This window comes from Equus caballus, chromosome 18, assembly GCF_041296265.1.
Source record: "Equus caballus isolate H_3958 breed thoroughbred chromosome 18, TB-T2T, whole genome shotgun sequence".
In the NCBI taxonomy this organism is placed as follows: Eukaryota; Metazoa; Chordata; class Mammalia; order Perissodactyla; family Equidae; genus Equus; species Equus caballus.
The window spans coordinates 58,273,682-58,299,324 of NC_091701.1; the positions used below are offsets into that span (position 1 = coordinate 58,273,682).

Genomic DNA, 25,643 nt, shown 5'->3' on the forward strand with positions numbered 1-25,643 from the left:
GCACATATCCTAGTTGTTCCCATACCACAACATAGAAACATAGACAAAAGATACATCTACAAAAATTTAGTTCCAAGTTTTTCATAAACCAAGGTATCTGTTGACAGCTTCAACACAACCCTTGAATATAAACATTCCCTTTGAATTTTTGAAATTGTTATCTACCTACATAATTTTTCAAATAACTCTTGACACAAATTTATTCTACTCAAATCTCAAATTTGCACCACATCAGCCTGAAAATATCTGTTTATATTGCCAAGGCTGAGAGCTCTCTGTTCTGAAAGGTGATTTGCAGCTGAGCACTCCAGATACCAAGGCAGCTGAGTTCCCACTCATCTGCTCCCTGAAAAGCAAACTAAGGAGGATCCTTCAAGAAACTCTTGCCAGAATTGGCTTCCCTACTTTGTATACATATCCTATTCATCCTCAGAAAATCAACTAAATAAACACAGCCTTTTTACCCCATTCTTGTTGCCTGTCATTAATTCTTGCTGCCTTTCTGTCCTTTGAATGACTTACCACTATCACAAGAAAATTTTATCCTCCGTGTTTCTCACTTGGAACAGATTTCCTCTATGTCCCACTTGATTCTCTACTTTCTTACAGGTATTTTGGGGAAAGATCCACTTGGTTTTTTCCTAACTCTCTTTTATTTTCCTTTGTTGTTTATTGTAGAATTCTGTAATTATATTTCCTATTCAAATGTCATTTTGGGGAACATGATTTAGTTGAAAGAAGACTTTAAATGGTATAAAAAAGAATGTTCCACTTGCCAATTCATCTGAAATCTTGAAACAGACGTGGTCTAGCTGATATTTTATTTGTCATCTGATGTAATAACTGCAAATACCTGAGTCATTTTGGTGGGATCCAGACTTGGCAATGACATAGAAAAGGTTTTCAGATATCTTTTTTTTAAGGTATGAAGTGTAAAATCCTAAATTTTTTTCTTAGCATTCTTATAATACTCTAAAAGTTAGCAGAAAATAATAGCTTTGTTGTTAACTTAACTTACATTTTTTCTTTCACTAATGCAATGTCAGTTCTCTGTAATCATGACATATGTAAAACTAAATCAATGGTAATTATTTTATTCAATCACCAATTTTTAAGATGAATAAAACATTCAGGAAAAATAGAAACATTCTCATAAATCCTAAAACATGATAAATGCAAGCGATTCAATTTAGTATAGTCAAAACTATATACCTATATCATAATGATTTCACATGTAGAATACTCAGGAACATTATTGGAATTATTGCAATTATCTAACAAACTTTATTTTTAAAGATTCTATTGGAGTTTTATAGACATTTGATTGTTAAAAAGGAACAAATGCTTTCAAACATCTTTATTAAAATATATCACTTTTAAATGAACGAATGCCTTTGTTAAACATTCTTATTAAATTAGCTCATGTTAGTTCACATTGCACAGAAAGCCATCTGTGGATTAAGACTGATTTATTGGTGAAGAATGCTTAAAAGCTTTTTTTAAGGAAAAAACTACCACATAGCTCTAGCTACCAATATTCCTTACCTGGCAGAATTTATTGGTCCCAAATAAGCCTCTTCTTTTCTAAAAAGTAAAAGTTAGAAGTAGTCATCTGGAATTTTGAGGCTAGCAAGTATATTTACATGAAATTTTTAGAAATCCGTTTTTTTTTTTTTGCTCGTCTCTGATTACAAAGCCCGAAATGCCTACTAACTAAAAAGCAGCAGCAAGAGTTAACACTTGCCATTTTTTCTAACAAAAATCATGTAGAAATGAAAAGCAGAACCTATTAGTGCAATTAACTGGTGGGTAATAAAAATGAAAGATGGGTTGTGGCTGTTGCCAGGAAGTGAGGAGATAATTGGAGGCTATGTATGGACAAATTAACTACTATATTATAGTACTTGTAAAAGGAATTAATGAAGCTGGGCTTATCATGCCATCTCTCAGATTTTCAATATCAAAACAAGAACAAACAGGTATTTTTGGTGTATTCACTAAGATTATGTAACCACAAATATGTGTCATTTTTTGAAAATTACTGAGTATACCAAAAAGTAATTTACATCTGCACAGTGTAGGCAACTGTGTAAAAATATGCAACCGCAAATCAAACCTAGCCCTGGGGTAAAGAAACACAATGCGGCACCTCACCAAAGGCCAGGATGAACGCTGTGGGCTGGGAGAGTCTGTAAGGTAGGGGATGCATGATCAAATGACTCAATACTCCATGATATCTAGATTCCAGATAATTTTGCTGGATGGAACTTAAGGCAAAAAACATAGAATTACAAACTTTTCAACTATTGATAATTTTCAAGAGGCCTGAAGTTTGAATTGTATCCTTATAAGTATCATAAAACGATTTCACCAGCCATCAAGTGGGGATGAGTATGGGAGTAAACTGAGCACCACCCAATTAAAAGGCTAAAAAGACTGCTCAAGAATTAGAGAAGGCTTTGTTCTATGTGGTTAAGCGATTGGGTAGCCGTACTATTCTTAAAGATGGGGAAATTTCATCTTAAACTTAGCCATCTACCTTAACCAATGCTCTAAAAAGCATTTGGTAATCACTTATAAAAGATAGTAGGCAATACTAACTTTTCTAGTAAAAAGAAGTAGAAATCAGTTTTTTGAACTTAAAATGTAAAAATCAATCACCCAACAAGCATTTCTGGAGGCCTAATAAGTTTCATATGTTGTCCCAGACTGGCTGGTGAAGAAGAAGTCAAACATAAGAATGGACATAATTGTAAACGTTAAAAAGTAAGAAAGATAGCATAAACTCTATGTAATTGGAGGTGGGGAAAAGAAGTCACCATTAAGCAGAATAACGGGGCACAAAAAGGCACACAAAGGTCTGTCTCCTCTGCCCCACCCCTACTTTGGACTTTTTTCCCCTTTTCTGATTTTCTCACACTTATCATCCAGGATCCTCCCTTTACAGCGACATTAATGTGTTATCCTCCCAGGAATATTGGCCTTTTAATTCCTTTTTTTAGCAGTGTAATAAAAATAATAAACATCATACTAAGAGCAGCTTAGATTTACAGAGCTCTTACCATGGGCCAGGAACTATGCTAAGGGATTCTCTCATGTCATCTCCACCCTCCACCGTCACACGGAACAGAGCAATTATCATCCTCCTTTTACAAATGAGGCGTCTGAGGCTTTGAGAGGTGTAATAACTTGTTACCCTTGAGTTTGTAGGTCTGAAGCCCGGATTCAAACTCAGGCAGGAGTCTCGCCCACATTGTTCCCTGCTAACGGCTCACTGAACAGGGATGAAGGGTATGGTGTGTGGCCCTGCTGTAGGGTGTGACGTTTGGGAAGAAAGGACAAACGTCTCTAGATGTTCTGCAGCGTGGAGGGCAGCTCCTTAGTAAAACTACACAGAAGGCCTACTTGGTGCTTAAGTAAAAGTTTCCTGGGGAAGTGAGTCTTGGTTTTCCCCTTTCTGAAGCATTTATGCCCTTCTTAGAATAAGCCTATTTCTCCTTGTGCAACTTCAGAAAAGCCATAAGTAAAAACTGAGGCTGTCCTGTCCTCTTTCCCCATTGTAACTGCGGGGCTTGCACACAGAAAAAAAAGAAAGTTCCAGGAATACTTAGAGATTACACATAGCAGGTGACGGTCATCATTTGCACCTGTCCTCAATTTACTGCAAAGAGGACCTCAGCTACTAAAGCCTTGTGATTTAGGGCTTTCTGGAAGTTTGGCTAAGTGTCAGTTTTTTAACTGTGGTATTATCCAATTACTGTAGTACAAAAAGAATAACTATTTTTCATCCCTTCCTTTTTTTAATATTGGATTTATGGAAAAGAATGTGACAACAGGGTCTTATTAGAACTTCAAATGTTCACGAAGTGACACATTAAAAGTGATAGCTAGGTCATTGAAGAGGAATATCTCTCCGAAGTTAGTTTATAAAAGGTTTGCCTTTTGTTTTTAAATACTTTGACCACATGCCTTTATATTATTGTTCTTCTTTTTTCAAATCCTTGCAAACTTAAATAGAAACAAAACAGACACAACTATCACAAAGACAAATTTCTCTTCTCAAAGATCAAGAAATACAAACAACTGCATATTGTTGGCAACATTAACTCAACCATACAACTTTGTACTGTTTCAGATTTCAAATCAGAAGTCTCAATAAAAATAAACCACATGGAACATTATACCCAGATTACACGCTACCGTGAGACCTGCATTTTTGTAAATGGAATATGTAAAAGCTGAGACTTGTCATACTGACACTGCTTCTCCTACCCAGAACACCCTGAGAGGGGCCACCTGAACACCGTCATTGTTGCTGAAAGGAAGACAAGTGGCGTGTTGCAAAGACTGTTGATTCAACCAAGAGTCATATGTCTGGAAAGGTGCTTCCTCCACGAACCCCCAATTCTTCTGCTAAAACCACACACTGGCTGTGCCTTGCAAACAAAATCAACTGTGCCCCTGTGGGATACAATTACCCCACCAGAAAGTTAGCCAGTCATTCAGAACTGGGATAAAGGCTAAAATAACACAACACAGGCTTAAGAAAATAATAGGGCCCATTATATCTAAGGCTCAGACCCAATAAAGCTATTATTAGTACTAGTATTCCTTTTTCATCAAAATGTTGTAGGCTTTTAAGTATTTTGAGGCTGGTTGACAATTAGCAGGATGTGATTGCTGCAGAAATTAAGTGGGATCCCAGGATCCCTTTCCAGAGGCTTTCTAGTGGTGGTTAGTCTTTCCTATAGAAAACATAAGTGGAGTCAGCCCAAAGATCTAAAGCAGCCAATCAGAGGAGAGCACAGGTTAGCATTTCCTTTTTTTCCCTTTTTTTTTTGTTTGTTTAAATGAATTCAGAAAGCTTGATATCTTTCACTCAAATTCCATGTTGTCAGGCCCCCTTTGAAAAACTCTGGGGTTCGTCAAACAAGAGTTTTATCTCCATTGACAAACAGGATGGCTAGGGTAAGGAAGAGACTTTGTGATCTATTTTGAACAGAAAACTAAGCGGCATTTTCCAGTAGTTTTTTTTGGAGAAATTCCACTTTGGTTTTATTTTTAGAAGAATAAAAAGAAACATATACAGGATGCTAAGAGATTTGTGTTTCTGCCATAGAATAATATCCTCTTTCTAGATCACTCTGATAGTAAAAGATGCAATCTTTTAAGAAGTTAAATGTTTCATATTAAACTTAGTTCTGTCCTTGGGAATTTTTGTTCCTTTCCAACACATCACACTTTTATAAATGCATGATTTTCAATTTGCACAAACACTATATTTTCCTGAAAATGGATTCATTTAACAAAAGTTTATTAAATGGCTATCATACACTGCTTTCGGAGCTGGACATACAGTGGAGAACACACCTTTAAAAATACCATATTCTAGGGGCTGGCCCCGTGGCCGAGTGGTTAAGTTCCCGCGCTCCGCTGCAGGCGGCCCAGTGTTTCGTTGGTTCGAATCCTGGGCGCGGACATGGCACTGCTCATCAAACCACGCTGAGGCAGCGTCCCACATGCCACAACCAGAAGGACCCACAACGAAGAATATACAACTATGTACTGGGGGGGCTTTGGGGAGAAAAAGGAAAAATAAAATCTTTAAAAAAAAAAAATACCATATTCTAGTTGAGGAGACTTATATATTTAAACTAATAAAGAAGGTATTTTCAGAGTGTTTTAAGTACCATGAAAAAATACAACAGGAGAATGGGAAAGAAACAATATTTTACCATGAATAATTCCTAAAAACATTTTGGTTGTCTTGATACAACTATGATTCAAATACTTTTACATATAAAATCATACTAAATGGTAAAAATAAGGACATTATTCCATGATTTAGAGAAGTTCATACAGAATTCAGAATCATACAACTTGTAAAAACTGTAGAGTGAGGGGCACGTTCTCCAGCTGTCAAAGTGGTCTGTGAGATCTCTGCAGAGGAATTCTCCAACTGCCAAGTCCCCGGACAACACTGGATCTTAGAGCCGCCACTATCATCACACCCCCAGGGAGAAGGGGAAACGAAAGTGCTCCGTGTTTTGGAAGTTCTCCAAGGATGAGTGCTAAGTGCTCGATGCCTCTCACCCGGGGACCTTCCTAGTGGGTTTCTGTACAGTGTGGTTGGCCTAGTGCTCAGCGACTAGTGAAGTGACCATGAGTTAACTTTTATTGTTTTTCAAATACGTACACATTTTGTCTAAGACCTAACAGTTATTTGTGAAGATATTACGAGGAAATAATGTTTTCATTTTAACACCTTTAGAATTTAAAGAGTTACCAAATGGTAAAAGCAGAAAAGCTAAAAGCAATGAATGGGTAGTTTCACCCTCTCTCCCTCTTTAGTGGAAAAACAGTTTAACGTTTTTCACAGATAATTAAATTGCTCCAAGTAGAAGGAATAATTTTTAAGTTCTTTTTCGAACAGTAGTTATTTTGTTAATGAGAGATGCCATAAGATTAGAGCTGTGCGCTTTACCGAAGCTGAATGTCTAACTCTGACAGTAGATCCTTGTAGGTAATAAATATGGTGAGTACGCATGTAAAATGTTCCATTTTCCTGGCTGGCTCCACATGCCTGGTGATTTTCCATGCTGCCAGGGATCAAGAGTGATGCAGCAAAGCTGTAGTTATGCCGCTGGGTAATTTAAGAAGCCACATCAAAGAGCATTCCAAAAAGTTCAGTTTAACAAGTAAGACTTTCAGCTTACGTCTGCAGTGGGCGTGAGACTTCACTGAAGGTTCGCTCACACCTCACTGCGTGGACCCACACCTACCCAGCGATGTTTTGGGTGTTGGTGTTCCTATTCAAACATTAGATGAGTAAGCTAAAGAATTTAAATTCAATTGCATGTGTCCTCATATTCAGGTTAAAAACTGCATTTTGAAAGGTCTAACTGGTTAATGGGACGTATTATGGGAGCCCAGACCACCCTCAACCCCAACTGCAACTGCTTCTTTTATTGGAGGGAGAAAGCATTGAGGTAACGAGCTGAATTATGCCTCCTAAGGAAACTCAGTGATTTTCTTTGCTTCCATTTTTGAACAAGCAAATGCTTAGATGTGACTGGAAACCATTAAGAAAGAGAGATGTTTTTCCATCAGAACACAAAGAAAGTTCCTGAAAGGGTTTTTATTTTATCTTCAAGATTTGATGTTCATATCACTAAAATAACTTTTGGTCAATGGTTGCATACAGATTTGAAAGATCTGTAACATCTGTCAAAAACAAGGTAACAAGGGGCTGGCCCCGTGGCCGAGTGGTTAAGCTCATGCGCTCCGCTGCAAGTGGCCTGGTGTTTCATCAGTTCTAATCCTGGGTGCGGACATGGCACTACTCATCAAGCCACGCTGAGGCAGCGTCCCACATACCACAACTAGAAGGACCCACAATGAAGAATATACAACTATGTACCGAGGGGCTTTGGGGAGAAAAAGGAAAAAAAATAAATCTTTAAAAAAAAAAAGGTAACAAAAAATTAACATGAAATTGTTAGATGTTCTTTTCAGGGAATGTGAGGAAAGGTACAAAGTTTTTAAGAAATGAAAAGCTACCTGGAATCTTTTAGGGAATTAATAAGAATGTAGCTCTATTGTGAATTTTTTTTTAGCAACAAAAGAAAAAGTAGAATGGTAACAAATAGTATTAATTTTTTCTGTCTGTGGAAGTTAATACCCTCAAAGTACTTATATTTCATATTTCTCAATGAAGTATATTCATATTTCAAAAAAACAAACAGCCCAAGGCACACATAGTGACAATGAACTATATCACCCAAAGAAAAACACCGACAAAGCTAGTCTGAAAACTCTATTCAGAGTGATGGGAGTAGGAACTGGATTCACCAAGGGGATAGAAAATAAATGACTCGGGTGTTTCTTTTGTTATTTAGTATTGTGTTTCCTCAGGGTGAAATAAAACAAGAAATAAATCATTTCAGGAATATAGACTGAAGAATAGTTTTTCAATAGATGTGCAAAATGCTGAATACGATAGCGACTCATTTGAGGCCCGGTCGCGGGAAGCGGTTATTCTACGGCACATTGGAAGAAGCCGTCCACTCTGGAGTTTAGAAGGACAGGCTGATAGCTGAGATAGAAGATAGTCACCTAGTTCTCAGCCTTTCCTTTTGTTCTTTTTTAAAATAGTGACTTGAAAACAACCCCCAACACTTGTCTCCAAGATTAAATTTCTATAACATAAAATTTAGTGCCAAAAAGAGTCTGAGAAATATCTTTAAAAAAATAGAAATTTTTATTCTTTAGGAGAAAAAAAATAGTGTGCAAGCAACTGAAGACTACTTGATGACACTTATGAATGTACTTTTAAAAATTATCGGTGCTAAGTCTCCAAATCTAAGCAAGTAAGGAAATGTTTGCCTGTTTTCTGGTAAATGGGCTAAAAAATGTTGCAAGGGCTTTCTAAGAGACTAGGGAAGTAATGAGCTTTCTTGATTTAAAAATCAATACACCTCCTGAACAGCCAAATGCATTAACTGACACCCTTTCAAAACCGTTCTGTCAAAGCTAAGTTTGAAAGGCTGTTCAGTAACTAATCAGATACATCCTGATGCTGAGGCAAAACAGGTCTGTGACACGAATTAAAAAGGTACGAGATGAAAAGAAAACCCCACCAGGCAGGACGAAGAGCAAAATTGAACACCTGGGCCTGTTTGAATGTTTTTTTCATTCTGCAAAGCAAAGTGGAAATGAAGTGTCTTTTCTCCAAATGGAGGACAGCACATTTCTTACTCTTGCTCTAAGAAGAAACCTGACAGTGAAGGCCCAACGAAGCCTGATGCAGGGCCACAAGTGTGCAGGGCTCCAATCCTAAGCATTTTGGGCTCTTACTCCCCGTAACACACTCTTGTTATACATGGTAAAATGTCTGAGATCATCTACATTTTCAAACTGGGTTTCTTTTTGGTGAGGATGATTGGCCCTGAGCTAACATCTGTTGCCAATTCTCCTCTTTTTACTTGAGGAAGATTGTCACTGAGCTAACATCTGTGCCAGTCTTCCTCTATTTGGTATGTGGGAGGCCACCAAAGCATGGCTGGATGAGCGGTGTGTAGGTCCCCACCTGGGATCTGAACCCGTGAACCCCAGGCCACCAAAGTGGAGCATGTGGACTTAACCACTATGCCACCAGGCTGGCCTCTTCAAACTGGTTTTTTAATTGTTTTAGTTTGAGCCCCAGAAATTTCCCTCCACCCTATCCCCAAACAGAATCCTAACTGGAAATTTAATATAATAAAACACTGAAAACAGTTCTGATTAAAGCACGTAGGTCAGGCCCCATACCCACCAGCCTGATTTTAGTCCTACTTCCTCATGTGAAAATGAGGAAAGGTTTGGAGAGTTCTAGTAACTTGCTTGAGCCTCTTCAGTTAAGACTAGAACCCAGATTCCTGCTATTGTTGCCAGATTTGCAAACAAAAATCATTTTTTTTTTTAGTATAAATATGTGCTAAACCCTGCATAGGATATTCTTATACTAAAAATGACTTGTTGTTTATCAGAAATGCAACTTTAACTGGGCGTCTTGCATGTTATCTGTCTCCCCTTTCCTGATTCCCAGCAGGTTATACCAATGTGGGTTCTCCAGCCCTCCTGCTCCTTGCAGGCTTACCTTGTCACACTTAGCATTTTAGGATTTTGATAAGGAAAGTGGTCCCTGAGGGGCTTTGTGGACAGGTGATATCAAAAATATTTTATGTCATATATTCATCTTGCTATTGCCTTTTTGTATGGATGGATATGTGTATACTCTTCTCAGCAAAAAACATTTTTGGTTCAACTCCGTGTTTATAGTATACAAAATATACCAGACTGGTAAAGCAAAGTAAAGAGCTTTCGTAAAGCGCCTTACTCTGCTGGCTGCAGTGATAACTGCTGTATTGAATAAGGCTCTGTTAATGGTGCAGCTTGACATTTAACATTTATCCATTTGATTTACAATTATTTTTACATGATTGCAAGAAGGCTATAGTTCAAACCAAAAGTAGTTTAAACTGAAATGTTTTCCTTTTCTTTTGAATTTGTAAGGAAATGTAGTCACTTGGCAAAACTATTTTATTCATCAAATTTATTTCAAATATACGCAAAGCCCTTTCTGTTCCTATGTGTTCTGAATAAAGCGACACCTATATGAGGAAAATGAATATAGCAAATGAAATCATCAAGTTAAAAATGTAACCAGTTTGCTTATATTTGGGCCATAAATATGGCATCAAGATTTCCTGATCAAGCAATGGAGAAAAACCTACATGAACCACAGTGCCAGTTGTTGTGAACCACAAAATCCCTCAGGAACATTCCAGAAAAGTTTTAATGTTTTGAAGCAAAAATCATTTTTATTTATAATCCATCTACTCCCTTTGAAGATTTTCAGAAACGTTTCTGAATTATTCTGTTTTCCATTCTGAAATTCAGCCTATCAGGGTGCTTGGCATGTCAAAGTCTTCACAACAATCATTTGATGGTTGTTTTCACCCTTCTGTCTCCCAACCTCTAACACTTTTACTGAAATCAGACAAACACCCATAACTAACAACACCAGAAGTTGATATGTCACTTTATTTAAAAGATTTCATATAATTAGTCAGGGATCACCAAATTTCTGCCTCACAACAGAACAATATCACAATAACGATTGCTGGCAGTTCTCAAACCACTGCAGTCCGATTGGCCTCCCAACGCCGAGGTTAAAAGCCGGCCTCTGGAAATCAATCATGCTCCAGGCAGAGAAGAATATTTCAGTGATATGAAAGCTGAAATGGAGACTATAATCTTTTGTGATTACCCTTGAGGGCGAAGCAAACGCAAAAGGGAAAGTCTATGAATTGCTGATAATTTCCTGTGATGACTGATTCCCAGGAAATTCTGATATTACTTTTGCTCTGTAACAAAATGATGGTTCCCCAGAAGTGGAGCTTCAAAGACCTCCACATCTGGGTGTCACAATGCTTCTTCAGAAGCTACTCACCCTTTAAAGGGGCCAGGCTTGCCAGGCAGCAGCTATTTCTCTGAAGACAATGGAGGGTCTGATTGCATAAGGAGTGATGAGCTATTTGATACAGGCTGTCTTTCTAGAAAGTTCTTTTATGAAGGAAGGGATTTAAAATGTATCTGTTTTAAACCTTTTATTCCCCTCACAGAAGTCTAAAGACTGACCCATTTCTCTGCTGTTTCTAATGACTATGGAGTTATGAAATCTTGGCTTGTATAATTTTTAAAGTTTTATTTAGGCTATTTGTTTTCTGAGAAAAAATAATTTTCATATGTATGTGCATACCCTTAAGGTCTATATACTATTTGGGGATAGAATGTAAAATCACTAATCTTTTTTGAATAATTATCAAACTTACAGCTAGATGCCACTGCTCAGGGTGCAGGTTAAGTGGGCCTTTTCATATGATTAGCAATTCAAATTTAAAAAAAAAGGGGCGAGGGGGAGGCAGGGTAAAGGGAGATCTGTAAAATCAAAAGGGCAAAGAATTTTTAGAATAAATATGCATTATCAATACATGAAGGATAATTCAATGTATTGGCTACTGTGACTGAGTTGAAAATATTTTTTAAAATTTCTATTTTAACTAATGTCAGTTTGGTTAATGAATAATGCCAGAATGAAGTTCTATGTTTGAAAGTCAACAGTATTTCAAAAATATAACAGAAAACATTGTCATGTCTTAGGAGTCAATGGCAATGTGTCAAAGGTACACAGCTCTCAGGTTCAAAATACCTTTATACGTAGCCTTTAAAGTCCAAATATCATTGAAGGTAAACAGGGAAAAATGGAATCCAACCAAACTGGTTGTAGTTATTCCCAACCTCCACTCAGTAGACTTTCTCCCCAGCCCTGCTCCAAATTCAGCTGCAGCCTCTCTCCATTGCTTTCAGGCAGTCAAGTGATTCTGATTTTTAAGGATGTCCTACTATTATCTGAGTCAGCCAACATAAATTGAGTGCCTGCTTACTACCAGACATGACTACTTTCAACTGAGTGTAAATTTCTGAAACTCAAGATCCAGGTCTTAGCCATACGTATATCCTTATCGTTTACCTTAATTAGGATTGCTCTAATGCACAAAGCCAGGCCCAATGATAAACAAAACTTGGTTTATTTAAGGTAATTGATTAGGAAGAAGAGATCAAAGGGAGAGGAATACTAATAAAAGTATTAATAATTATAAGACTAGAGCTTTGCTGTTTTAAGAGTCCTTTCATAAACATTCTCTCATTTGATATTCATTGGTATTTTAAATTATTAAAAATAGTATGGCGATATGTTATATAGTTACGATTTTCTCACAGATTCTCACTAAATTCCAAAAATTTCTAAATATTCAGCCATATCCTCAAGTCTCCATAAACATAATCATCTCAGATTGTCATGGTGTAATGCTATGGACCAGGAAGGTATTATCACCCGTAGTTTTAAAGTGGGAAAAAGTGAAGCTAAGATGAGAAAAATGACTTTCTTAAGAGTCCAGATATGGCTCTGCTGACTCCTAATCCAGTGCTCTTTCCTTATGCAACGAAGTAGATCGCTCTCCTCGCTTCTCCCCTCCACTCTGGCTCCTGCTTTCCCAGGCGGCATGAAGCAGAGTCAAGGCTAGATGGGACTGTTAGAGGCTTACTTTGGAACAAGTCAAGCAGAGCTACTTCTCTGAGATCAGAGAGAGCGCTCCACGAGGCTTTTGGGAGGAGCTGGGGTACAACTGTAAATAAATGAATGCCCCCACCTCCTTCAGAAGGGGGATACTTAAAAAGTTGACACTTAAGTATATCCCATGTGATAGTGGCTATTAGTAATCATTTTAGCATCTAATAGCTTCAGCTCATTTTGAGAAATGGAGATTTTGTGAGTTTGATTATATTATTACGATAATGAGCCATCTTACATATTATGGAAGTTTGGTGTCTACATAAGGAAAGTAAAGAAATTAGACCCAGACACATGTCTTTAATTATTGGAGACTTTCTGTATACCTCTGATTATTTGTAAATCATAACCTGTGAAAGAGATCAGATATATTTTCTACTATACCACTCAGATCTTTACTTGGCTCTGGGAACTTCACAATAAGAGAAAGCAAGCAAGAGACTGACAAGATAATTCTATCTTCTACATAGAACATACTGCAAAGGAGAGTTTTTTAACCTGACTTTAGGAGCCACAAGGATTTATTGGATACTTAAAAAAATATGTCCCACGTGAATAACCTGTGAGAAATCCACACATTTAAATTCAAGATATGGCAGGTGGAGACAGCTCTTGCTTGTCTGATATTTAACTTTTTTCCATTTCAGTGTCAGAGCTGTCTATTGGAAGAAAGGAGAAGACTAGGTTATATTCTTCAACCTTGTGCTTTGCAAAAAGGGTACAGCAATGACACATGTAGCCAATTTCATATGTGGGTGTGTTAAAAGAATTACTTGTAAAATGTCTTTAAAATATACTATAGACCTCTGATACTAGAATTCCATGAAAATAAGGTATTGTTCATATACTTTATGTGTTTTTTATCTATTTCAAGCATCAGAATATAAAAAGGAAGGTAAGAAAACCTAAATTGACAGCTAAATCTGTGAAAAAAGTATTTTTCCAAGATTCCTGCTGAGCTGCGCAAAGATGTTGAAAGTTCACAGATTGCTCAATAGCACTCCCATTCATCGTTCGCACCCTCGACAGCAACTATAAAAGTAGAGAGACTGGAATATTCCAAAACATGTTCTTCCCTCCCCAAAAGAGATTTGAGACCTAATTCTGAATACAAGAATCTAGGAGGAAGTAAAAAAAAACAACGGTCTGTGCTGCTGGATAGGTTCCCAAGTTTTTGATAAAATGTTACAGGGAACTCCACCATCAATTAATATTTATAGAGCAACCAATTTAGAAATACCTTTTCTGGGCTGGGGGGAATGTTCTGTACCATAATATTTTCTACTTTTTTAAATTTATTAAGCTCTCCCACTTTATCACAGGCAGATACAGTCTTGGTCACTGAGAGAAGCAAAGAACAAGGTTGTTGCTGGTTCCTTCTTCTTTTAATTAACCGGAGATTTGTTAAGAATAAGATAAATTTGTTTAAGAAGTGACAGGGACACTTTTTCCAAGTTGACTCTACTCTTAAAAAATGCTGACCTGGGACAGCGCCAAGACTGAAGACCTATCTTGCCAGAAAATTTGATGTGCCCTCCAAGTACACATAATCCTTGAAATTCTAGCACTGAAAATGAGGTCCCAGAGCCATGTGAGGTTGAGACCAGGATAATGAAAGGGACAAGCAAGAGGACATAGCATGATGGGACTTCAATGCCTCTTTTTACAGGCTCCTGAAACCTTGTGTTCTCTTATCCCATAAGGGCCCATCAAGTCTTAATCTGATGTTTCTTGGCAGCTTTTATCAACTGAATTACTATTCACTATGAGCAGAATCCTCTATCATGTTATGGTGAATTATACAAGAGGCGGAAGTAATTTCTATCAGACAGTGAGGAGCTTCTGTCTTTTTCACTATAACCCCTCCTTAGCACACTGACTGGCACATGTAGACGTTCAGAAAGTGGTTGTGAATAAATGCCTTTTCCTAGACACCCTGAACAAAGTTTCATTAGGGAGAGTGAACACATATGACCACACATTATATCAATGTGCATGTATACATATATATATATATATCATACAAATAATATCTACATCTTTTAAAGGGGTTTCAAGAGTGAGTAGAGAAAAGGGGAGATTTGAACACAAAGTCTTTAGCAGATACATCTTAAGACTTTAGAATGAGGCAAGGGACATGAGTTAAATTTGAAAAGGACATGTTTGTAGTTTGAAGAGGAGATGGAGACAATAGTCACTATGTAATTTTTTCCTCCCAGTGGTCATGTTAACATAATTTTTCTCTGTGTCATATTTAACAGAGATGTAAAAACTTCTAGGCAGGAAGCTATGCTTAAATATTTGTACAGAATCTTCTTTAGTTTTGAACCACATTTCAAAGATTTCCTATAACCACTTTTTCTAATGATCTAAGGAATGTTCTGTTGACTTATCTAAGTCTGACAGAAGGCCATCCTCCTCTTCCTCTTCGAGTAAATTTGAGTAACCATGGAAAATTTCAATTTGGCATATTTCAGTACTATACATTTCTCTAGAACAACAAAACAATATGACGTATCAATATATTTTAAGCATATCACAAAAATAAAAATTCAACAATTTTCTCTTTTTTATTTGACTGGGATAAATGTGTCATTTCAAGTAGCTGGACATACTAGTATCCTAGGAAATATGGAATGTATAATTTTTTTTTTTAAGGAAGATTAGCCCTGAGCTAACTGCTGCCAATCCTCCTCTTTTTGCTGAGGAAGACTGGCCCTGAGCTAACATCCGTGCCCATCTTCCTCCTCTTTATATATGGGATGACTACCACAGCATGGTTTTTGCTGCCAAGCGTTGCCACATCCACACCCGAGATCTGAACTGGTGATCCCCTGGCCAACGAGAAGAGGAATGTGTGAATTTAACTGCTGCGCCACTGAGCCAGCCCCTGGAATGTATAATTTTTTAATGACAGCAAAGCTTTACTAGAGAAAAACGAAGACTCAAATGGCAAAAATTCACATTTGAGTTGCATTGGAAGAGGTAAAGTGTTTTATTTAAATCAAAGAAAAATTCAAATAAAGGAAAAGTATGTATCCAAATATTTAAATAAAGACTTCATTAAAGAGGTAAAGGTATTAAAGGCAGGAAAAAACTGAAATATTCTAGCTTCCTTCCTTCAGATTTCCTTAAAATAGCACCTCATGAGAAATATGCCATGAATTAACAGCAAAATAAACATGATTTTGATTCCTAATTTCTTTATTTTGGACCTCCTTGATAAATGCATTATTTCTACTACAAGAAATATTCATTGATATTGCCAAATTATGCATGGCCCAGAATCTCAAAGAGCAGAGAATCATAAAATAAATGGTAAATATATAGATCATTTCACATTTCGTCTGGATGACTCAAAGAATCATGCAGGGATTTGGGACTTCATATTTTAGAAATAATCTTTATTCCATTCCACATATTTGTTCAAGTGTCAGGAAAAAAATAATTTCAAGGTAAGCAGTAAAAATCAGATTATTTTCCATGAAAATAAGATCTTTAAGCCTCTTGCCATAAAGCAGCAGTGACTTCCATTGTACTTATGCTTTCCTGGAGCAGCTGCAAAAAATGGCAGGACTCATAAAGACATTTGGAATAAATAAGCATGGAAAACACCTGTCAATCAGCAAAGAAACCAACAGGTGACTGTGTTCTTAAGGCAGCTCTTGGTTGGAACTTTAGCTCTGGAGAGGCACACAAATACATCTGTGCATGTACCCAAACTGTGGCTGTTAGACAGAAACCCGACCTATTTATCATCACATACAACATACAGGTGCTTATGTGTCTTAGTCAACTCAGGCAACTATAACAAAATGCCATAGACTGGGCGGCTTAAACAACAGAACTTTATTTTATCAAAGTCCTGGAGGCCAGGAGTTTGAGATCAGGGTGCCAGCATGGTCAGGGTCTGGTGAGAGCTCTTCCTGGCTTGCTAGTGGCTCCCTTCTCACCCTGTCTTCACATGGTGGAGAGAAGGAAAGCTCCCCAGGGTCTCTTCTTATAAAGGTACCAATCTCATTATTAGGGCCCCACCCTCATGACCTCATTTAACCCTAATTACCTCTCAAAGGCCCCATCTCTAAATACCATCACACCGGTATCAGGGCTTCAATACCTGAATGTGGGGAGGAGGACACAGACATTCAGTCCATAACAGTATACGTGTGGATATGTCTTCTAATTGAACTTATTTTATCATATTAAGTTGATACTAACCATCATGATAAGTATGCAATTTATTTCAATTCTGAACAATTGTCAATTTCTGAAGAAGTCTCTTCTTAAGAAGAATTAAACACCAAGTATTATTTGGGTTGAACAAAGATAAAAATTGGAGAAACAATTGTGTATATTTTGGCAGCTACCAAAACATGTACAATAATTAAAGGATGATCATGGAGCATTTGACAAATTTAAATAAAGTGAATAACAAAATAATGAAAATAGCTCTACTGGGATACAAAAATATTCACTCTTTTTGTCCTTTCTTGAACACTATAAAGTTCAGTAACTATTTCCACTTTGCCTATGGTTTTTATTATCTTGTCTTTTCTAATCTATTTATTCTATTTCCTCTATGTTTCTTGGGCAGTAGGGTAATTTTGTTTTATTTATTTTGTTTATCCTCTTCTCCAAACCCAGTACTCTTTAGCGCATATATTATGTTTTCAATAAAATTCAGTAACTAGTGACTTTGTCTTTTAACTAAATCTTCTTAAGACTAGAGCCGAGGACAAGGAATGTAGCAGACACTTGCAAAGTTTCCACACTGCCCACCCAGAGAAAGACGGAACTATAGAGGAAAGCTTATAACTAATTATTACCTTTAGATTAAAAAAGGATGATGGTTTTTTGGAAAATAAATATAAAAGTAAACACCCGGGCTCATCACCTCGTACACAGAAGGGGCTCAGAAATGTTGATATTCCCTTGGTGGGATAGAGGAGCCTGAACATTGCAAACCAAGGAACTGGAGCCCTTTCCTCTGTCTCTTTTCCCTTCCTCCCTTCCTTCCTTCAAAAAAGTTTTATTAAGCACCTGTGCCAGACACCAAGCATACAAAGATGAACAATATATAGCCTCTGTCCTCAAGGGTCTGACATTCTAATGAAGACCGATAATCCAGTAATTAGACTGTGGTGTGACAACTGCTATAATGGAGGTAATCTTGGAGCACTTTGGAAATATAGAGGACAGCCTCTTAATTCAGACTTGAAGAGTCACAGAAGACTTCCTGTGAAGGAGATGACATGTATGTTGAGCCCTGAATGACAAATAGTTGAAGGTGGGGAAGTGAGCATTAGTGGGTAGCCAGTCAGAGAAGCCTATTAAGCGTTAGATATAAAGATTGAGATCTTTAAAAATTTATGTTTTGGTTTGCACAGTCTTTCACCTGCAAGTGGCTCAGAACAGCCCCTCTGTAAAGTACAACTGCTAAAGTACAGAGTTAACATCATCGTTCTCCAGACACGCATCCTTGACAAAGAGCTCACTGTAAATTATCAGGATCCAAACTCCATCTTCTTTAGCATGTCTCTCCATAACTCTGCTTGTACTGTATCTCAAATTATTTGCTTATTCTTCACATGTAAACATGGAGAGAGATTTTGTCACTTGTGGAGTATAAGGCAAGACAGCCACTAAATGAATGCTGTGAGGCCTGTCTCTTCCTTGCATCAATTTGGTATAGAACAGGCACCTATTCTATTTTGGAATAAGACAGAATCCCATTTCACTCTTGCTATGTTTTTGACATAACGTTATCATAGTCCACTATAAAAACAAGAGGAAACTATTAATTTATATATGTGTTTTTAAATCCACTTAAAGAAAATAGCAAAACTTCGAACTTCGGAAACTTTCAGCTATGGTCTCCATGTATAGTGCTATCATTCTTCTCATAACAATTATGAGTTGAAATATTTCTTATATTTACTAATAACATCCCTGGTTAAAAATAAAAAGTGATTATAGGGGCTGGCCTGGTGGTGTAGTGGCTGGGTTTGCGTGCTCTGCTTTGGCAGCCCAGGTTAGTGGGTTCAGATCCTGTGTGTGGACCTACACACCACTCACCAAGTCATGCTCTGGTGGCATCTCACACACAAAATAGAGAAAGATTGGCACAGATGTTGGCTCAGGGACAATCTTCCTCAAGCAAAAAAAGAGGAATATTGGCAACAGATGTTAGCTCGTGGCCAATCTTCCTCACCAAAAAAAAAAAAAAAGTGATTACAGTAGCATTCACCTTGGTTTTCAAAGAACAAGAGGGCTACTGAGTAGAATATACTTTTAAAATTTGCTAACAAGAATTATAACTGTTTTTACAATATATTCTGCTTCATAAATATTGTTTGTAGAGGCCTATTTTACACATTCAAAAAATCCTTTCCTCTTTCTAGTTAATGATTCTGCTGAAAATTGTCTACCATGCTTCCAGAAAAAAGCACAAAAGATTTCTGATTGAGCTTTGTTCACACTAAATGAGGTGGGAGGTGACGTGGACCAAAAGAGACAAGGACACAGATGAGCCAGAACATCAGCTTCGAAGTCAGAAGATTCTAATTCAAGTCTCAGTTCTTTTACTCTCTTTCTTCCTCTAGACAATAGGAATAATAATTATGGTCTACTAAAATGTTCAAGGTCTGAGTCCTTTGAAGGACGTAAAACATCACAAATATACAATCATATAGTGTAATTATTATTAGTGATAAAAAAATGTTTTCGCAGGAAAATGTGAACAACGACCTTTTTGAAATCGCCCTAGGAAATCCATTGGGTGAGTTGGACACTTGAATGGCAAAGCCTAAGGGAAAAGAATTAGAGCAATTATAACTGCAACTCAGTGAAAAACCATAGGTAACCCCAGGATCCTACAAACTCGTTTGTTTACAAGATAAATGAATTCATCTTGAAAGTGTTAGAAGTTCAAAGTTTTGCTATTTTCTTTAAGTGGATTTAAAAATATATATATAAATAAAGTAATGGTTTCCTCTTGTTTTTATATTGGACTATGATAATGTTACATCAGAAACATAGCACAAATGAAATGGGATTCCAATGAAATGAAATGTCATATTCCAAAACAGAAGAGGTGCCTGTTTTGGTTTACATAGACTTTTACCTGTAAATTTATAGATGAAAGAGGAGCCCACTTGCAATGACTTTAATTTTTAACACATTACCAGAAAGGCTCTCTGTCCAATAAGTGCCTTGGCAATAACAGAGAGAGAGTAAATGATTATTTTTTAATGTAGTTCTTTGCTATATTCTTCACCTTAACCAAAAAGTGTTTTCATTTGAAAATTACAAGTTTATTTTCTTCCAAGAAGGAAAAAAAATGAAGTTCATTATTAGAATTATTCTTTGGGTTTTCTCAAATATGTCATAACGTTAACTGCTATGTATAATAAACAAAAAGGTAAGTTAGTATGTCTGTCAGCTCAACACAACATTAATAAGCCATTATGAAATCATATTTTTATCTTAAAAAACCCTTATAAAAATAATCTTTCTTTTTTTGTTTTACAGCCTTTAAGAACAGAGAGGTATATGTAGGATAGTTTGATAATTGAAAAAAGTAACTTAGAGACTAGTGCTAATCAGGTGGTGCAGTTGTGAAAAGACAAGTGTGATCGGGTTCCTATTAGGTCTGTATACTTCTAGAAGGGGGCAGGAAGGATGCATACCAGGTGCTGAGGACACTTTCCTCTTGCAAAGGGAATAGGCACGATGCAGGGGAAGGGAACGGTGACTTTCACATTTTGCTTTGAATGTTAACGTTTTATTTGAATCTTTGAAATAAGTATCTATGTATTACTGGTGTTAAAAGAAAATACAGAGAGGTGAACCACAGTAGGAGCCATTTATGCCTACCCACATCATCAATGCTACTTCCCGACTGTGCCTAGACTTCTGCAGTGGCTACAAACGCTGTCTTCCGAATGCACATTAATCAAAATACAAATATCCAGTAAATGTTTTATGGAGTATGTCTTAATTCGATTATGTTTGAAATGTATCACCCGTGTTTCAATAGAGGATACTATAGACTTGAGTTCAAGCTCCCGGATGTGGCACAATGCGGTGCTTTGGGGCGGTCACTGCTGATGGATTCATGTGACCAGGACAGGTGTGATTTATCTTACTGAGCTGCTCCACCGCACTAGAAAGGATGCTCACCTTTTGAGACCTTTTTTTTTTTTTTCAGCTATCTGACTTGTCTCTGAAAAACCCAAAGAAGACAAAAACACTCGATTGTTTACTCACTAAGACCAGTGCTCTTTAAAAAGTTGCCTGATCCCCTATCCCTAATTACCTTACAATGCTCAGCCACAGCAGAAGGCCTGTCAGCGTATTTTATTCACAATCCTTGAGGGAAAATCCTCTTGCTGTTTTCATTTCATACAGAAGAGAAGTTTGCAAAAGGAAACATTTGGCAGTCCTTCAGATGCTCATTGTCTGACGGTGTTAATAATGCAAATATTTTTCTTGATTATGGCAGCTTCTATAATGCTGTACCATTCATGCAGACCAGCATGCCCCAACTGACTGTATTTATTGACTGAACAGATAATTTATGCAATCACCTGAACTGTTTATCCTTTTCTCTTGCTATAAGCTTAGAATTTGGCTACGGACTGATTTTATGCTGAATTCTATTGTTGAAAGATGTCACGCTCCACTTGGCCCACCTAAAAAATGTCTTTCATTCAGATAAAAGAAGGTCAGCTGACCTGAATGAAGAACATTGGTAATTATAGGTAATTCACTAATATTTACCCTATGTTTTAAAGGGAATGTCAAAGTATCATGCAGACAATTCATATGTAGATTTTAAAATAAGGTTTTTTTTTTTTTAACTAATAGAGTCAGATTCACATAATCCACAATAGCCTCCAAATAAAAATTCTGTTTGTGTAGAAGTCTTTATCTAAAATATCTCCCAAAGAAAACTGTACCAGGGAGATAAAGTGGATACTTTTTACTTTCTAGTAGTAGGGGAAAATCAAGGTGACTTGATGACTCTAAATTGTGTTCTTGAGCATGTGAACAGCACCCCGGAAATGGCGTGGGTTCTCAAGCCACTGAAAAGTCTATCAAAACTGTACAAAGCAACAGGCGAGAAGTCACCTGTGGAAATATTTGTAAAATAAACATGCTGGCTATTGTTTGGACTAACTCCCATGGGTGAGGCATTATCTTCCACAACACAGCTAAGCAGTGTAACCAATATACAGTCTAAAATTACATACTTTGAAAACAGACTACATCGATTGCCTATCCACAACTGTAATGAAAAAAGAGATTGAGGAGGACACAAATAAAACAAAAATGCATTTACTCACTGTGTTAAAATTTGGAAAGAGCCCAACAGCAGAACTACTGTCCACTGGAAAAGACATAAATGGTTTGATGTCCAGTGAAGGCTGCATCATCAGGGTAGGTGTGCGCACAAGAGCAGGAAGGGTAGTGGTGTGGCATGTACTGCCTGCCAAGAACAAAACAAAAATGAATTCAATCTCTCACTCACATCCATCTCCCTCCCCAACCTGTGGGGCAAAAACAAGATGGCTGAGCTGAAATCTGCAAGCAAGAGTGTTACACTGGAAGTAAGCAAATGGCACAGGAGGAGAAAATACAGTTATAAACGGTGTTCTTTCTCATTGTCCAAGACCGTGATGCAGAATGCTTCCCTACGTATGGCAAGGGCCAAGGGCTGCTCAGACTCGGCCTGGATACATAGGACACAGATCCTGTTGGCAGAATGAGATCATCCTGTTGTCCAAATATTGCCTCTCACTAGCCAAACATATAGGAGAGAGGAAGGGAGGAGCCTCTTGAAGCCAGATGTTCTTTACTATTCAGAGGCATTGAATGGCTAGTAGGCATGGTTTATGCAAATCAGAGATAATTATAGGGTTTTTACAAGGAGAAGAAAACTTGAACTCTTATAGTTACTGTCTGCTCCCAAGAAAGTTATGATTCAAACAAGTTGTACTCTGAAAAAACAAACTGAGAGTTGCCCTTCCTTGGAGGGAAAAAGGCTATCCAGACATTGGATAGTAAAAGAATCAAAAGGGGTGATTACAGCCTGGGTGGGGGTAAGGTTTTGGGGGACAGGGAGGAGCTGGGACCGAAACTCAAACTTTTGTCTTCAACTTTTATTTCTAATGAGCCTTGTGTTATTTTAGCAGCTCTCCCTTTTAATAATCATATGAGCTGTCATCTCTTTAGAGAGCTGGTTTACTCCATGTGTAGGCGAGTACAGCACTCCTCTGTAGGAGTGAGCATTCCTCGTTAGCCTGTCTCCCCCACGGACTGCAGATAAGTAACTGCTGGCACAGGTGGCTCTCTGGAAGGCAGGCTCTGGTGTGCCTTTTTTTATTTTTTAATATAACAGCTTTATTGAGACATAATTCACATATCAACAATTCACCCAGTTAAAGAGTACAATTCAATGATTTATAACATAGTCACAGAGTCATACAACCATCACCACAATCAACTTTAGAAGATTTTCATGATGCCTAAAAGAAACTCCAAATCATTAGCCATCACTCCCCATTTCCTCCCAACACCCTCAGCTCCTGGAAACCACTAATTCACTTTCCCTCTCTATAAATTGTCTATTCTGGACATTTCGTTTAAATGAAATCATACAGTATGAAGTCTTTTGTGACTGTCTTCTTTCACTCAGCCCAATGTTTTCAAAGTTCATCCATGTTGTAGCATGTATCAGAACTTTATTCCTTTTTAAAGCTGAGTAATATTCCATTGTAGACGTACCAGTTTTTGCTTATTCATTCATCAGTTGCTGGGCATTTGAGTTGTTTCTACTTTTTTGGCTATTATGAATAATGCTGCTATGAAGATTTCTTCATAAGTTTTTGTGTGTATTTACGTTTTCGGTTCTCTTAGGTGTATCCCGAAGAGTGGTATTGGGGATTGTTGGTTCCTATGGTAATCATATGGTTTAACCTTTTGAGAACTTCCAGACTGTTTTCCAAAACAGCCGAACTATTTTACATTACCACTAGCAGTGTGTGAGCGTTCCAATTTTTCCTGGCATGGCAATATAGGACCACACATAATTATATGCCTAAAATCTCCTTCTGACTTCAAGGAGGAATGAACAGTATGGGAAAATGCTCCAACTTTTAAATTTTCCACAGATGTTCTTACTTGGTGTCCCAGAATAATTAAAATTCCTATTTCAATGATTTTTTTTGGTAATGAATTTCCTTAATAAACTTTACATCATATTTCAAAACATTCCAGAACATTATTGGCAATAGTGTTTAATGAACTGTCGTACCTCATTTACATTGATCCTAAAACCAGAAAAATAGAGAAAGGGTCTGAAGTGTTTGTCTGTAATGGCAAGTCTTCAGGTCAGCCCCATCCGTTAGGATACACATAGAGAAGGACTCAGCAAAAAGAGAATCAGACAAAAGTATAGATCAAACAGCCAGTTTTTTCTCATGCCAAAGTAAACACTCTGCTCTCAGGCTAGCATTCACATAACCACCCTGTATTGAATTACACATTATTCTTCTAATTAGGTAACATTACATTCACTGCTAACTTCAGAGCTTGTAGATCCAAGATGACGTATTATATCAATGTGTCCAACGGTGCAGAGGCACTCATTGAAATATTTATTTTAAAAGTTTACTTTAAAATTTTAGTTTCAGATAGTTCTTATATTAGACCAATGGTCTTTTACAATTTACAATTATTATTGTTAAAAATCTAGAGTATAAAAAGTATACAGAATTAGTCTACTTAAAGCTGCCTGATAAACAAATGTATACTTATTTTGCCATTGTGGGTCTCCCAAAGGGAAGCAAAATTCTTTCTCTAACCCCAGAGTGGTGGTTCTGATAACACTGTGTAATACATGGCCCCAGAAGGCCTGGTGAGAGTCACTTTGTACTAACAAACTCAAATCAAATAGAATGCAACATGGAACTTAACAAACAGATTGCTCCATCGACAAAGGTCAGAATGCACAACGATCTAACCTTATCCAATCAAATCTCCACTCTAATAAAGACAAGGCTGGAGAACTACTTAGCTGCCACAATTCATTAGCATAAAAAACTTAGCAGCTGTTTACCATTTCATTAGCATTTTAATGACAGACAATTTGCCATGTTAAACACAGATTGTTTTAAAGTACTGGTAGATCTTCTGAATAAATATAAACTAGGCTTTCAACAATTTCCTCACCTCAACCTTCCTGTTTTCACTTTTAAAACCTGATTTTGAATATTGCTTCACCAAGACTGATTGCTTCAAAGGAAGTTTTTGCAAACGGGAAATGAAGAGGGATAAAGTGCATTTTTTGCGCAGGTTGGTTCTTGCTTTGATCCCTCTGTCACCTTACTTCAGATTTTGCTGCTGCTGGGAAGCATTTCTCCTCACCTAGGGATGCCTGAAAGTCAGTGGGAGATACAAGCAGAAATTTGGCCAAAATGCACTGAGCCTGCAAGTAAATGCTTAATTTCTCTAAAACCCAAGGACTCGCTGAGGAAAAAAAAGGTTGAAAATGTAACAAGCAGGTATTTCAACACAAAGCATGTTAAATACATATGTAATGTATGCTTTACATTGCTATTGTCATAGGACGGGACCAATTTTTGTCTTTTGTATGAACTATCTGGCAATATTATGTAAGACACCTCCCATACGTAGTTCAGTTTCAAACATAGGATATAATCTTGCATATATCATAAGCAACCAAGTCATAATAGGGCTCCACCTTATTTGATAATAAGGCTTTTTATATCACTTGATATATATATATTTATCAAACTCCCTGTACTAAAATTAAATACACACACACAAGCATGCATGCCCCCAAAGATCTAACAGGCACCATTCTTACCATGGAAATTCCATATCTACATACAGTCTCCCATAAGAAAGCAATTAACCCTCTCCCACAAATTTCATTTTGATG

The 25,643-nt window shown here is 37.2% G+C and overlaps 1 protein-coding gene across 29 annotated transcripts in view; it reads right to left on the bottom strand.

Moving 5' to 3' along the window:
• The window catches only part of ZNF385B (zinc finger protein 385B), a 383,440-nt gene that overhangs the window by 59,858 nt on the left and 297,939 nt on the right, over window positions 1–25,643 (bottom strand). For 15 of the 29 annotated variants that reach the window (XM_070241352.1, XM_070241359.1, XM_070241355.1 and 12 more), the window contains one exon: window positions 22,024–22,166. In XM_070241352.1, the coding sequence (XP_070097453.1) occupies window positions 22,024–22,166 (143 nt within the window). Of the gene's footprint in view, window positions 1–1,545; window positions 1,585–22,023; window positions 22,167–25,643 lie in introns of all 29 variants that reach the window. The other 14 variants (XM_070241356.1, XM_023622131.2, XM_023622129.2 and 11 more) reach the window with 1 other exon arrangement.